The 15,949-nt window shown below is 47.9% G+C and overlaps 1 protein-coding gene across 2 annotated transcripts in view; it reads right to left on the bottom strand.

Annotated features, from left to right (window-relative positions):
- The window catches only part of CALN1 (calneuron 1), a 476,732-nt gene that overhangs the window by 432,049 nt on the left and 28,734 nt on the right, over positions 1-15,949 (bottom strand). Inside the window, exon 1 of one of the 2 annotated variants that reach the window (XM_012640272.1) lies at positions 10,372-10,529. The exons of the other annotated variant lie outside the window; for it this stretch is intronic. Coding sequence (XP_012495726.1) covers positions 10,372-10,494 — 123 coding nt within the window. The 5' untranslated portion in view covers positions 10,495-10,529. Of the gene's footprint in view, positions 1-10,371; positions 10,530-15,949 lie in introns of those variants that run through there. 2 annotated transcript variants of the gene reach the window in all.

Consider the following 15,949-nt stretch of genomic DNA (forward strand, 5'->3'; position numbering starts at 1 on the left):
ATGGCAGAAGCGATGCTTATAAGGTTAAGTCATAGGCAACATACGTAACCTAAACATCTGTACCCCCATAATATGCTGAAATAAAAAAAAAAAAAGAAAAGCTAAAAAAAAAAAAAGCAGTGATAGTCATGTTGATAGGATGTGCACTTCATCTCTGTCATTTTCCTCCCCAAACCCATAATCACAGTCTAACCCTGAGAAAACCATCAGACACATCCCAATTGAGAGACATGCTACTATAGACCTAGCCTGTACTCTTCAAAACTGTCAAGGTCATCAAAAATAAGAAAAGTCTGAGAAACTGTCATAGCCAAGAGGAGCCTAAGGAGACATGACAACTTAAAGTACTGTCGCCAAGTACGGAAGGACAAATACCGCATGATCCCACTCATGTGGAATCTAAACAAGTTGAGCCTGGTGCGGTGGCTCACATCTGTAGTCTCAGCTATTCAGGAGGCTGAGGCAGGAGGATCGCTTGACCCCGGGAGTTGGAGGCTGCAGTGAGCTATGATCAGGCCACTGCAGTCCAGCTTGGGTGACAGAGCAAGACCCTGTCTCAAAACGAAACAAAACAAAACAAAAACAAATATAAAAAAATAAAATAAAATAGTTTATCACATAGAAGTAGAGAGTAGAACAGTGGTTCCCAGGGCCTGGGGAGGGCATTGGGGTAGGAGGACAGGGAGAGGTTAGTCAACATGTACAAAGTTGCAGGTGGATGGGAGGAATAAGTCCTGGTGTGCTATTGCACAGAAAAGTGACTATAATTAACAATAATGTATTGTATGTTTCAAAATAGCCAGAAGAGAAGATTTTGAATATTCTCACCACAAAAAAAGGAGAAATGATTAAGACAATGGATATGTTAATTATGCTGACTTGATCATTACACAATCTACACATGTATGGAAACATCACATTGTAATCCATAAATATGTACAATTATCATGTGTCAATTAAAAACAAAATAAAACTAAAATAAAGGGCATGTCCTCCCATCTCCCCGGTAACATGTATACCATACTTATGCAAAACGCTAATGGGGGATACTGGATGTTGGGTATATGAGAACTCTGTACTACCTTCATAATTTTTCTGCAACTCCAAAACTGCTCTAAAAAAAATTAAGCTTATTTTTTTAAAATTTAGTCTCATATTGTCTCCCCCATCTGTGGCCTCTCCCTAAAAGACAGACTTCAAAACGTGTAGAGGGAGAGCAATGTGGCTCATGCATCCCATGTGCTGATCCTAGGTACATGCCAGCAAATACCTGTTGGTCTCCAGGGTGATGTTCTCGCCACCTGTCCACAGGTGTCCTCCTGGCCTCCAACCCTGAAGTTTACAACTGGTGAGTTTGGCTCCTTCTAGCTGGTGAAGTGTTTTCAGGAGCCCTGGTGTCTGCCTGGACTACTTGGCTTCCTCTTACATCTGTGTGGCTGTAGGTCCCTGGGTCTCTGCTTTGCCCTCCTTCTAGGCCTGGCCCAGTCAGCTACACCATCCTCTGTTCTGGACACCTTGGCATCTGGCTCTTTGCTCAGTGTCGCTGCGACACACCAACTGAGTGAGACGCAGGGGCTCTACCTCGCTCCACTTTCCACACATTCAACTAGACGGGGAGGCAGCGTGCTGGGCAGGTGCTCTGCCTGGTGGGCTCCCAGGATCCCCAGTGAGGGGTGAGGCAGGAGTCCCTGTCCTTGGTGCCCATCCATACACCTCCTGGGGACGAAGCCCAGAGAGACGGAGGCAGGAAGTCCTTCTGGTTCTCCTACTTCTTTGTCATCATGTTCTCCCCTCCAACTTTGGACCAGAAAAGGGATGGAAGTTTCCTTCACTTCTCCTGTATCATAACCTCCTTCTTTCTGGCTCCAACCTCACAACTAAACCTTAAATGTTGTCAGAGGCATCTTCCTTACGCTAGTAAAAGAATTCAACGATCTGCGTCTTCCCTGTTACACTTTAATTTTGCAAGTTTAGTCTGCCTAGGAAGCTTGGCTTTTAAGTCTAATGTTTCCCTAAGAAGTCAAATAATTGTTGTCCTGCTCTGGGGTAAAAAGTCTCTTGACATGAGCCAAGACAGATTGAAATCAGTTATCAATTTAAAAGGAAATTTACGTGCACTAGTTTAATATTTGCCAAAATATTATTGCCATGGCTGACAGCCGGAGTGCATCGACTTCTGTGGATTGGCCGGGTGGGAGAGGCAGTCAGAGGGAGAGAAGTTCTATAGCAGGGCATTGGGTGTCCTAAAGAGGGGTAGACACTGGCCCTGGGAAGTCCTGGAGAAAGCATCACTGGCTCTGAGCTGCGAGAGAGCAGAGCTACCCTGAGGCAGTAAAAGATGGCTAAGAAACGGCCCAAAGAGAATTCGAGGGGTGCAGGAATTTGGATGAGAGAGAATATACCTTTATTTTCATTAACCTCTAAATTAAATCTAGCATCTTCTTCAATTATGAATACAAGCCACAGGGCACAGTGGAATTAACAATATCTGTGACTTGCCACTAACATTTCCTATCATGCTATAGCTATTTCAATTATTTCCAAATATTGTTTATGCTCACCACCACGGCACTTCAAAATCACGGTAGTTATTATACCCACTGCGAGATCTTACTATTTAATGCATCAGCAAGGAAGCACATATATTATTCTATCACACATTTGTTTTATTTAATATTCTGATACTATACTTAAATATAATTGATTTCTTTTGTTATCACCTCAAGTCTTCTATGTTATGCATTTACAGACATAATTCACAAGCCTCAGCGGACTGCCAAAGGGATCCATGCATCAAAATACCCTTAAAGTAATTTCTTCTGACTCTAAGAAGATTTCTTCATACATCATAATTTTTCCCTACGTTGAAATTCCCCAGTTATTCCCAAGCCTTTGGTAAAATCTGATTTATATACATCTGCTGTGTGTTAACGGAGTTGTGGAAAATTGAAAGAGGATGAATTCAAGGAAATTTCACCCACCCTATTCGTGTCCCTACTCCAGAGGCTGGTCGCTTGGTAGAAAGTGGTGGTCCCAGAGTCCCAGGTGTAAACCTGAGATGAAACTGCAGAAGGCTGAGCCGGGGCTGAGCCTGGTTACGTTAGGATAACATAAAGAGACAAACACTCTTTGAACATAATAATGTTCAAAGGTATCCACAGGATTCTCAGATCATCGGAAAGGCGTCTTGTCTCGACTTCCCACAGAATCCTACCCTTTCATGTCACCCAGCAGGAAACCAGAAGGTCCGGAAAGAAGCGCATTGCCAGGAGCACGTAACAAAAGGATCCAGGATGATGAAGCAGTGTGGTAGTTTTAAAACATGGCCTCCAAATTCTTTGCCCATCTCTCATTGAGATGTGGCATCTATGCCTCCACGCCCTGAATCTAGGAGGATTCGCACAGCTTTGATCACGAGAATATGGCAGAAGCGATGCTTATAAGGTTAAGTCATAAAAGGCCAACCAGGTTCCATCTGGTTCTCTTGGAAGTCTCATCTCTGGATGCTCTCTTTGAGGGTGCTCTTCTTAGAACCCACATGCCAAGCTGTCAGAAGCACAAGCCACATGGAGAAGCCATATGTAGATGCTCCTGGCTGAGCTAGTTCTTCAGCCGTCCCATCCCAGGCACCACACATGGAAGTGACCAAATCATTTCAGCTTCCAGCCATCTGTGTTTTTCCAACAGAGGCGCCAGACGTTATGGAGCAGACACAAGTCATCCCTACGGAATTCCTGACCCAGAGGCTCCACAAGCACAAGATGGTGGTTGGTTTAGGCTCCTGAGTTTGAAGTGGTTTATTACAAAGCAAAGGTAACTGGACTAAGACGAAGCAAGAGGTCCAGGAAGAAAAGGCTTGTTTCATGGTCACGTGGATCATGGATGGAGAACGGGACTTTGCTCCAAGAGGAGAGCCTGGGCGAGGGGCCACTTGTGTCTCCAGTGCCCTTTGGACTCTGTGATGAGTAGGAAGGACTCGCACCTGGGGCAGTGCTGCTCCACGAGGTCTTCTGCTGACAGCAGGCCTATTTAGGGCGTGGACTCCATTGACTCAGCCCTCTCCCCACCCCATTTTCTCAATAGGAACAAAATGATCAAGGCAAAATTTGGTACAAACAAGGAGTGTGTTAGATGAATTTAATCTATCTCAATGATTCTAAATTTTTCCATAAAAGGGCTTCTGATGATAGAAAATTGTGGGATCATAGCCCAAAACAGCCCAGCCACAAGCAAGAAACCACCTTCGAAATCTAACTTTTTTGCCTTAAAAACGATTAATAGCACTCTACACAATAACGTATCAAGTTTTGTTTCAATAGTACAATGTCTTAAATTACCTGTCACAAGCTGAAATGGACATTGTATGAACATGGACCCCCTTCACTCTCTGATGTCAGATATGCTCTGTCCCATTGCTGAGCACTCCCTGCCCCCACCCCCCATGCAGGTGCCAGAAGGACAAGCTTACGAAATCCTGACAGCCCAAAGCCCTTCCGAAGAAATCAGGTGCCTAGGGGCCAGTCGACGGGCTCACTGACCACGGAGCACTTTCAGAGTCATACTATTAACATTGATATTATGACCAGCGAGAGAGTGCCCACCAGGGATGTTAATCATCAAATGATTAATCATTGATGTTAATCATCAATTTTTGGCATGTTTTATTAGAATAATCACAAAAGAAGTAAGTGGATCCTGGGTGAAAGGAAGATTTTCAAGAGATTGGGTCAGAGAATCTCTAGGAGGGTAAAAGAGTGACCAAAATTTCTTAGCTAAGATCATTTGTAATATTTTCTGCAGAGTCCAGACTTTACACTTCGGCTGTGCCTATAGAAATTTTTTCTTCATGAAGACTGCTCTCTTGATCCTCTGCCCCTCACTTCCTCAGGGACACGACTCATCAACTCTGGGCTTCCAGTGCTTCCTCTCGACTGCCTCCTTCCCTCCCACTCCGGTGTCCACTGTCCTCAAAAGTCCTTCCCTTGAGTGAATTGGTGCAGTCATTCTGGAAAGCAATTTGGCAAAATCTAGCAAAAGAAAAAAATGTACATTTTTTGACCCAGATGTTTCACTTCTAGAAAATTTGCCTTTAGATACGATTGTACACGTTCACAAGGAGAAAAGTTGCTTGCACAAGGATGCTCGTTGCGGCGCTGTTTGCAAGAGCAAGACCAGAGAGCAACCTAAACAGACATCAGTAGAGGACTTGTTAAATAAATCACAATGCAATAGAAAATGATGTTGGTAATAAATTGATAATAAATGGAGTTGAGTGAAAATAAAAAGTTGCAGAGCAAAGTGATCACATTAATAATAATGAACTGTGCATATTTGGATGTATTTATTTATTCTAAGTGTATCGCACAACATCAGGGGTTACCATTTACATTCTATTCTTGCTTTATATGCAAATGAATGGTGTACTCTGGAGCTGTATACCTGTGTCTGTGTGTGTGTGCGTCTGTATGTGTGTATATCTTTGTATGTGTGTGTATGTGTGTGTGTGTGTCTGTTGACATGCTCCCAGGCACGCCCTGAGCTTGTATGTATCCTAGCACATAAACTCTATGGTGAGGACTAATCTGTCCTCCCCATGAGCCTGTAAACTACATGAGGGAAGGGATTATTCATTTCTTTATCCCAAATACCCAATCAGAGCCTGGCACACCAATAAATGTTACTTGAATGAATAAGGGTGTACCATTCACTGGGCCCAGAATATGTCAGTTGTCTATTATTTTGCATTGATCTGAGAACTAGGCATGTCCCAAGAGAGGAAATAAACACTTAGTAAGTGGTTTCTAGGCTTTTACAAACACACACACACACACACACACACACACACCCTAACTTATACCCAGTATTCCAGGCCCAAACTGCATTCGGAAAAGCCGAGTTAAACAAAGATAAATCATTTTCTTTGCTGCAGGGCACCTCTAAGATTTTAACATGCATTGACATTCCCCAAGAGGTAGATACAGTATGGAGCGTCATTTGAATTTACTGACCATGAAGCACCTTTGGAGGAATATTTATTTACACTGATGGTCTGAGGATCATTAATCTGTAATATGCTACATTAGAATAACCACAAAGGAAGTGAATGGATCCTGGGGGAAAGGAAGATTCCCAAGAGAATGGGTCAGAAATCTTGAGAAGGGTGAAAGAGTAATTCGGAGTTTCTTAGCTACGATTATTTGAAATTCCAATCGGATGGCTGAAATGGAGAAGAAAAGGGAAAGAGACGAGATTTGGCTGATGGACCGAGTGGGCAAAGTGCGCCTGCTGGGCTGGACTTGTGGCAGCAAAGTCCCTCCCCACTGGGGCTTCTGGGAACCTGGTAGGGCTGTCAGTGAAGGAGCCCAGAGAGATTTCCAGGTTCTACCTGAAAAACTTCTGATTTAGCAGGTAGACGCTACAAACGTATTTTTTTTTAAACTCACCAGGTAAATTCTGATGATGAGCTAAGTTTCGAACTGGCCACTGCCTGGCCTTGCAGCCTCAGAATCTGATCATCGCCGACTGATGGGGGCAGAGGCTGCATTACCTGATGTAAGGGAGAGAAGGAAATGAAAGGTGCAGAAATAGAGCAAGTGTGGGCAATTTTTTCAAGAAGTTTGAAGAAAATAACACAGCTTTTTTTTAAAAAAATGTAAATGACGTCAGAACAAATGTTTATGCTTAGCGGAAGGAAAAGAGCTTGGAGATTAGGACAGAGAGGGTATAATTGATGGAATAGGGTCCCTGAAGAGGGTATGGCAGGGAGTAGATGTCCGAGGACATGTGGCACGTGGCCCTTGGACTGGTGGAGGGACCCTCATCCACTATGATGGGCAGGGAGAGGCAAAGATGGATGCAGATGCAGAAAAGGTGACAGAAGGGTGGCCAGGGAGCTGAAGACATATCTGCCTGGGGTCTTTGTTTTTATTCGTGAATGAGGAAGTGACACCATGCTTAGAAGACTGAGTCGGGGTCTAAGCAGTCAGGGAGCCCTGACCACTACTGATCCACACTGGGGATCGCGTGGGGTGGAAGGTTACGAGTATGTAGGGTCATCTATCCATGTCCCACGTCCGTGTAGAATTTTCCCTTGGAGGATTCCACATCCTGAAGTAGGAGAAGCAATGGAAAACAGCTGCCAAGAAGGTTGCTGCAGAGATAAGCGTTGCAGTGTGAGCTCTCAGAGGGGCCATGTTCTAGAGAATGAAAAGATCAAGGTTGAAGCCATAGGAGTGAAAGTCAAGTGGAAAGCAAGTCGCTGGCGTTGAAGTTGAGATGACACAAGGTAAGAATGTTGCCTGGTCACCCCTGTGCTCACCTATCTCCCCTGTATGACACCAAAACTCAGGGCATACAGGAGTGCACAAGCTGCGGAGGTATTCCAGCCGTGTGGGGGTGACGAGAAGGAAGCAAGTGGTGGCAACAAGGAGAGGTAGGAGGTGAATTTGCTCCTCAGTGGGCCAGAGATCTTTACACAACTCTAAGGAAGCATGGCATGAAGGTTTACCAGTGGCCCCTGCAAATGAAAGGTCTCGCTGCTCCACCCAGGAGTCCTGGAGGGCCTCCCCATCCTCCTCTTCCCCGACACACACACCTTTCCCAACCAAAGTGCATCCTCTCTGTACTAGCATTCCCCATGAGACTTATTTTAGAAAAGATTTTGCAAGCAAAAAACATTGGATACCACTGATCAGGCCCAACCCTTCCATGGCAAGCCAAGGATGAAACCGAGACCTCAGGGTGAGCTGATGGAGGGCCCGCTGCTGCTGCTGTGTCCTTCTGGGCGCCACGTGGTACACACGCTCCCCTAGGACGCAGCCCCTGGAGTCAACGCGCAGTGGGGAAACAGCATGCTAGGGCTAGTCCAGTACTGCTGAGGGCCAGCACAGCGGAACATTGCAGGGAGGAAGGAGCAAGGGCCAGAGTGGAGCCATGGATGTCCCTGGACACCTGTTAGGGACAGGGACAAGAAGCCTGAGGAGGATAAATAAAGATAGGCAAGGAAGGGTGGGAGGCTGGCTCAGCAGCCAGGCAATGAAAGTTGAGTTTCTGCAGCCTTTTGCTGTGCAGGACCTTAAGCCATGGGGGAGTTTATGGGTCCTGTTTATGTAGAGACTCTTTTTATAAGCTATTCAGAACAGGGTGGGAGGGAGAAATAGAGAAAAATTCCCTTTGAATTTCCATTGCTTTCAGAGTCAGCAATTTAATGAGTCATGCATTCTAAATCCTTGCTTTGTCTACACGTTTTCATTTCAATATACTAAAAAACACTTTGTTTGGAACAGTGGTTATTTTTAGATCATATATCAATAGGGCACATCCATTTCTCCCCATATGAGAAAAGCTTCCTTTGGACTGGGCTGGGTGGCACACAGTAGTAGGGCTGCTTACTTAGCTGCCGTTTGTTGAAGACACCTGGGCATCTCTCCATTCCCTGGAGACTCTCTTCTAGGTGGCTTCGTGTCAGCCCCACCGATCATCCATGAGTCAACTTCAGACCTGGTCCAAACAACCCAGATCCCATAGTTTGGACAAAAGGAGAGGGACTTATTTCAGGCCTCCAGGCCAAGGAGCCAGCACTGTGATAGGCTAGAGACAGCCCAGGTCTTCATGGCTTTGCTAGCTTGTGAGACTCCTTAGGGAAAGGAGTAGAAGAGAAGGAAGTCCCCATCAACAGGTCACCTCCTCCAGATACACTGTGAGAAAGCCTGGCCACACCTTAGCAAAGACTGGACTGAACAGTCTGGGGAAATCCCCAAAACATAGCAACAAAATGGGGAAACATTTTTAATGTGGGAGTCTGGCAAGCAAAAAGGGTCTTCTTTGTTTGTTTGCTGTAGGATATCTTCATCTCGGTGACAGCAGACAAATGCCCTTTTCCTCTGTAGCATCAGACATGCTTGTCATTTGCCACGGCCCTCGTAGGGCTTACAGAAACGTGTCTCTGCCCCGGTCCTTACCTCCTTCCCTCAACACGCCCCAACCCCTTCCCAGGGGAAGTGCCCGGCACCCTGTCACTGATCCCAGGCTGGGGGAGTCCAACCAGGAATTCCACCTTGGACTGGACCATGCCTGCTGTGGGGTCCTCTCCTGAACGGATGAGCTGGGATGGGAAGACCCTCCCAGGATGTCCCCTGACCCCTGGCCAAACTTCCTGAGCAGTATCTCACCCTGAGCCTGCCCTTCAGCATATGTCATTTCCAGCTGCATGTTGTGTTTTTCTAGACCTTTCTTCAGAGTTGGTAAGAAGGGCTCACCCTACAGGTCAGCACGCCCTTGGCCAGGGGTCTTGTCAGCTCCCACCCTCGGCTTCCCAAACATTCAGTTGTGTTGGAGAAGGTTCTGGATAGTGTCTTGTAGTGTCCTGTGCCTGGGTCTGCAGTCTAGCCCCCCACTTCTGGTAGAAATTGCTGAAAATTAGGAGCCATAGTCACCAAAAACATTGCCCCTTCCTTTTGTCCCTCATAAGCCTGACTCTAAACTCATCACCCCCACCATAAACACTTTGAGCTGCTGCCAGGAGCTGGTGGCAGAAAGGGCTGAAAATCCCACTTTGCACAGCCGTGGGGGGACAATTTCAGATCATACCCGTTGACAGGACTCACCACAGACCAGCTCCTTGGTGCCAGCATCACACAGAGCAAAAGTTCCTTCTATACCAAACCACCTAGAGATGAAATTCCTCTTGAGCTTTTACAGCCATGAGTGTCACCAAGGGAAGGAAAAAGAGCAAGATCAAAAGCCCAGGAAAGTCTGTGGCTGGGAAGTGTGTGTGTGAAACCCTCCGCCTGGCCCGCCCTCCTCGTCCGGTAAGCAGGCAGAGGCAGGGCAGCCCAGCGGTTAGAATGCACAGGCTGGATTCCGAGACCAGGGCAGGAGTCCTGCATTCGCCTTTGACTGTGTGATCTGGGGCAAGTTGCTTCCTGTTTGCCTTAACTTTTTCCTGTAAAAGTGAGATTAATAACGCCCTTATGAGGTTGTTGGAGGATTCATCGAAATTATCTATGCAAAGTTCCCATTTCCTTGCTCCTCTAAGTCCAAACCCTGTAAGTTGTATCTGTTGTTATTAATATTTCTAGCAGCAAGGACCCCCCTCCCTGCCAGTCAGTTCCTGATAGAGTCAGTTTGCAAACCCATTCCCACGCCCTGTCCGCACATCTCACATGCAATCAGCGGAAACCGATCAGGCTCCAGAAACAGGATAAAATCTCTGTACCCAGCTGGGATGGCTCAGCCCCTGGGAGCACGTCCCAGGTGTAATTTCCATGGATGCTGCTCTCCTCCCCGACAGCACAGCCTCCCAGACCCCACGCCGCCCCCCACCTGAGGGCTGCAAAGCAATCTAGGTCCTGAGGGTTGGGGGGAGAAGACTTGCCAGGTGGGGAAGTCGGGGGCCTGGCTCCTCCGCGGCTCCTCTCCCCCTCGGGGAGCTCCTCGGGCCCCCTTTTCCTCATTCTCAGGCTTCCCCTCTCCGGGTTGCTCGGGCAGCCGCATCGGGGGTCCAGGGCGATGGTCTCAGAGAGATTTGGGAGCACATCAAAGGAACGTCAGCGAAGACACTGAGACTCTGCAAGGAGTTGACAGAAACTTACTGCCTGCACAGCGCTGGGTGAATTTCTCAAAGTCAGTCACCTAAATAATTCACACCCTCCCCTCTGTGTTTACACAGGACAATGGCAGAAACACGATCCTGGCACAAGAAATATAATTACAGTTGTGACAGATGTTTAGTTATTAATAAGGCCTCAATGTCACCAGAGGGTATTACGCAACAAACCAATAATATGCCTTTGGAACCAACCTTAATGTTTGCAGGTAATTTTCCGTTCGCGCTCCCAGGGGCTTTGCTGGGGTGTAAGCGAGTGGGGAAAGCCACGCAGCCAGTGGGTTGCAGCTTGCGAGGAAGCCCAGCACCTCCCCAGCAGCACCGGTTCCTTTGCCATTGACGCTAAGACAGTCACAGAAACAAAGTGGGGTGCAGAGTTGGAAAGTGCCGTCTTACGGAGAGGACTCTTGCCAAGCCCCCTGAGCTTGTGGTGTTGTCACAAGCCCAGGGCAATGTCATTCTAACTTCCTGAAAGCAAGGAACATCCAAGAACAGCTCCAGTCCAGACTTGTGGCCCATGCGGATAGGCTCTCTGGGTCTACTTGACGTCACCAAGTGGCAACTTCCTTCTCTCTCCCCCTGACATCGGGCTGCCCCCTACTTGCCCCTTACAACTCAGCTCAGGTGGCCCCTCCTCTGAAAAGCCAACCTGGACCTGGCCCTCTTCCTTGGCCGGGTTAAGACACCCCTCATCTCTGCCTGCTTCTGTTGTTTGTCCACAATCCCTGTCTCCTCCCCCCAACACTGCCCTGAGGAAAACTCCAGACAGCGAGTGATTCGGATGCACACTGTGCAGCATTCAGGTTCAGGCAGGGACAACCTTAAGATAATTGGTGCTCAATAAACATTTATTGAACTAACATTTAATCAACATTACTTCTCTTTGGTTCCGTACTGAAGCTAAAAAAAACAATAATAGTAAAACAAAGACTCTCCAGAGATGTGGAGTTCAGGGAGTGTAACCGGAAGAACCTTGCTGATGAAACACATGAGCCCTGGTGACCGTGGATGAGTCCTCGTCTGAGAAAGCCGGGATGTCTGCGCACCGCGGCGGGAGGTGGCGTCTCCCAGCAACGGGCCGATGAATCTGCAGCTCTCGCTGCTTAACCCCAGCAGAGCATCCCGGTTGCGTCCCCCTGCGGTCTGCAGCCTACGGTCTCGATCCCGGCGAGAGGCGTACTTCCACGCCTGGGACGTGGTCAGCCCATGGCAGATGAGGCTTCGACAATGACTTCAGCAAGCGTGAAGCCTGAAGCTGTGTGCGAACGTCGTTACTGTTGTAAATCCGGACACACAGGCCCCGCTGCATGTCTAGGCCCAGCCCAAAGGCCTCAGCTACTGGGTTGAATGAATTAATGGTGGGCACAGAAACTGACTGGGAGCTTTGTAACTTCCACCTGGACCAGAAACCCCCGTGGCCTAGCTCAGCGCTGGGCCAAATGGCGGCTGGGTGTCCCTGACCTGTAAGATCCCTGGTTCCCTGAGGGTTCTGGGACGGACTTGGTCCCTCTCCCAAAGGAAGGGCTCTGTCTCCTGTCATTGGGCTGGACCCTCCCAAGAGCTGGGGCCGCAGGAACACCCGGCAGAGAGGAAGCTTCTCAAAGCCAGAAGCCGTGTCTCGCCACCCAACAACACATCCGTGCAACACCGCTCGACCTCAGACACACGCACGCAACAGCTCTGGTCTTCAGACACATGCTCACGGACTGGGCTTGAAACATTCACAGCTCACGTGTGACCTCAGCCCCCCTCACTCACCCCCACGCGCATGTGGCTCCTACAGAGCTGCACACAGCTGCACGCCCTGTCCCCACCAGCACGGCACCCGCACACCGCTCGCTTGCACACCCCGTGACTCATGTTCACACGCTGCAGCACCCACTTCCCCACACGCGCTGCACACCCCGAAACTCTCTGAGTCTTCTCTAGTTATCTCGTTAAGTTAAACAGGAGGAACAAGTTTCCTGTGTCATTACAGTAGAAACGCAAAAAAAAAAAAAAAGTGACATTTTATTTTCAGATATGCTTTTAGTTGCCATGGCAGTCCCAGCACCGTGAAAGTTGCGATTGGTGGTAAATGTAGATTTCAAAAGACAGTAATTTGCTCCCCATATGCAGAAACTTCTGACTGTGTCACATCCCCTCCCTCGTCAGGCTCGTAAGGCAGAATGGACACCAGGGCAGGGACCCAGTGCTAGCTGGCTGCCAAGCTGGCCACCGGAACTGCCAGGGGCTCTTGGCAAGGATGTCCGAGCTCGTGGTCACAGGGCTTCAGAGCCCAATCCACCTAATGACTTGGAACTTGCACACAACTCTGCAGGGTCGTGGCACTGGCGGTGGCAGCTCCCACAAGGAACAGTCGCTCCTGCTGCTCAGCTAGCTTCTGGTGCCCTCACTGCGGCACTCGCGATGGCCAGGGAAACACAGAGCCAGGGGACCAAAAGTGGCCTTGGCGCCCCCAGGCAGAAGCCATCTCCCCAGAGCTCCCCTCCCGCAGTCACGGCTGCCTGATGCATTGATGGGGAAGGTCCAGGGCCCTTCACAACCACCCGCGGCCAACTACGAGGCTCCCTACGTTGGCATTTGGACAGAAGACAGACCTGCATCTCCCCCAATGAGCCAGAAGCTTCTCAAAGGCAGGAGCCTCTTGAATCCTTGGTGGCCTTAGGATGCTGGGTCCTACAGCAGACACTGCTGAAGATGACTCTTTGGCTCCAGATGAACTGGTTACCTCATTTCCTGATGAGACTCCTCCGGGCAATTCATTTCCAGAATTTGTCCTCTAGGTCCCTGTGCCTGTTGTCTTATTATAATCATCTGAAAGGTCAGCTGGGAGTTGCTGGTGTTTGAGCCCAAGCTGACTCCTGGACCCACAATACTGTCCTCTTCAGCTTTTCTTTGCAGCAGGTGACCACTCACTCCTTCAGCACCTAAACCATCCCTTGGACACCAGCCAGTCGCTCTTTTAAGGCCCAGACCAGCAGGAAGCACTCTGGACTACCCAAAAAGCAATGCTACCTTGGGTCTGCCCTTTGGGTGTCCCATCAGCTCCATCACTTTTGCCAACCCATAATATGCAGAGATTGGTGTAGCTGTGTGGTTAAGAACATGGCTAATCAATCCGGACCCTGCAGTTCAAACCCTGGCTCTGCCGCTTAAGGGCTGTGTGACTTTGGACAAGTGACTTAACCTCTCTGGGCCTCAGTTCCCTCATCTGCAAAATGGGCCTGATAATAGCATCACCTACTTTTAAGGGTCATTGCGAAGTGCTTCGCACAGAATGGGGGCCATGTAACGCCAGCTACCATTCTCCGTTCCTTCCTTGTGCACCTAGTGGGCAGTGCTGAGCACCCCTCTGCTGGGGTGGGTGCTGGACTGAGAGTGGGAGGGGGTGGGAAGTGCGGAAGCGCGTCCACCGCAGATGCAGCCTCACAGAGCTCAGAACCAACCTGTGGACTCAGACACGAGCACAGGGAACAGAGAAGGGGCCGCCCCGGCTCCTCTAGTCTGAAGGATCAGTTTGTCCTGAGGGTATGCGAGGGGGAGGTTTTGATTGCCCCTTCTGTGCCACCATGTATGTTCTTAAATGGGTCCCAGAGCCTGCCTCCGAGGGAGGGAGACAGAGATACAGTCTGGGTGAACTGGTCAACCTGGTCATCTCAGCATCCGTGGCCCTCAGCAACCACTCGGGTGCACGGGTCACATGCAGATGCAGCATGCTGACAGCCTTCATGGATTTGGTCCCTTCTGGAGTGTCTAAAACTACAATCACTGGGCGCAGGATATAGCTGAAAATCTATTGTTTATGAACGGAGATTATGAGCCTGCATTGTTGACAGGTAGAAACAATCATAAATGTGAGTTATGTGGTTTTATTTAGCCTCTGGGAACCCCAAGGAACAGTGCGTCCCAGACTCATGCTAGAAGACCCAGCTCCAATGATCGCCAAGAAATGCTCCCTCCACTCCCACCACGTTGGGCATCAGGTTAGATTTTTGTGTCTTGTAGCCCCTGCGGGATTTTATGATTACTGAGGACCACGCTATAATCATAACTGCATCCTCTGTAATGTTTGATAACAGTTTTGCATGTGGGTCTTTCCTCTAAATCCCTCCACAGACATACTATCACATTCGATCCATGAGTAAAATGTACTTCTGTTACAACTGAATATAATCCTCTTTTGAAGCTATCTCTTGGACAAAATGTTACATGGAATGGGTCACCCCCATAGTAGTCAGTAGGGTACAACATGCTGAGAGCAGGAGGACGGAGGCAGAGCGTGAGCTCCAGCCTGCCCCAAAGCCAAGTCCTGCGTTTACTAGAATGTGTGGGCCCTGCAGCTCCTATGCATGTGGAGAGGTCATCAAAGAAGGAAACAAAACACTCTGCTCAAGTGCTGATCAGCAGTGAAGTCTCATCGCCACACTTGTGTTTACTGACTCCGCAGAGGTGATGTTCACTGTCATTTTAAATATTTTAATACTAAGGAGTATATATTCAAAAGCACAAATAAAAGGTAAACAAAAATCCAAAACTGCTGGTCTAGCATGTGGGAAATGTCCATTGAGCTCCTGAAAGTTGCAAAAGCACATGCTAAATCCTTAACTGTGATGTAAAAATGAAACTTTGCTTTCTCTGTATCTCTGTCCAAAACCAATGAGATATCACGTAAATAAAATACATACCCAGGCAAAGCCAAAATTCCAAGCACATGTCTAAAAACTGGAACTAGTTCCTCAAAAGCACCTGCATGCAATTCTGCGAGTCCCACTTCCCGGGAGCCCTAATGTCATTCACATCTGGGCTCAGACGCACGTGAGCGAAATATCCTAAACCCTGTTCCTCAAAATGAAAACCAAGAACTACAGATGGCACACAACAATTAAAGTTGGAAACCATAATAAAATAGGCAACGATGGATATATTTCCTTAACATAAATACACACACCCCCACATCAGCTCAAAAGCCAGCATCCAGCTTCATACTTTCAGGGACGTATCAGAGACTTTATTGCTAAAATCAGGAAAAAGACAAGGATGTTCACTAGCTCTGCTACTATTAACACTGTATTGTGGACATTGACCAACGTGGTTAGACAAGCAACTAGAGGCACACGATGACAAAGGAAGAAACAAAATAAAACTATCTCTCCTTGAAGACAATAGGATTAAATACCTAGAAAACCTCAAAGAATCCATGAAAAACCTGCTACAAATAATAAGAGAATTTAGTAAAGTAGTAGGATATAGGATTGATATATAGAATTTTGTAGAATTGGTATATAGAAACAATACTGAGTTAGAAGAAATAATGTATGAGTAAACCCTATTTGCAACAGC

This window comes from Propithecus coquereli, unplaced genomic scaffold, assembly GCF_000956105.1.
Source record: "Propithecus coquereli isolate 6110/MARCELLA unplaced genomic scaffold, Pcoq_1.0 Scaffold150, whole genome shotgun sequence".
NCBI lineage: Eukaryota > Metazoa > Chordata > Mammalia > Primates > Indriidae > Propithecus > Propithecus coquereli.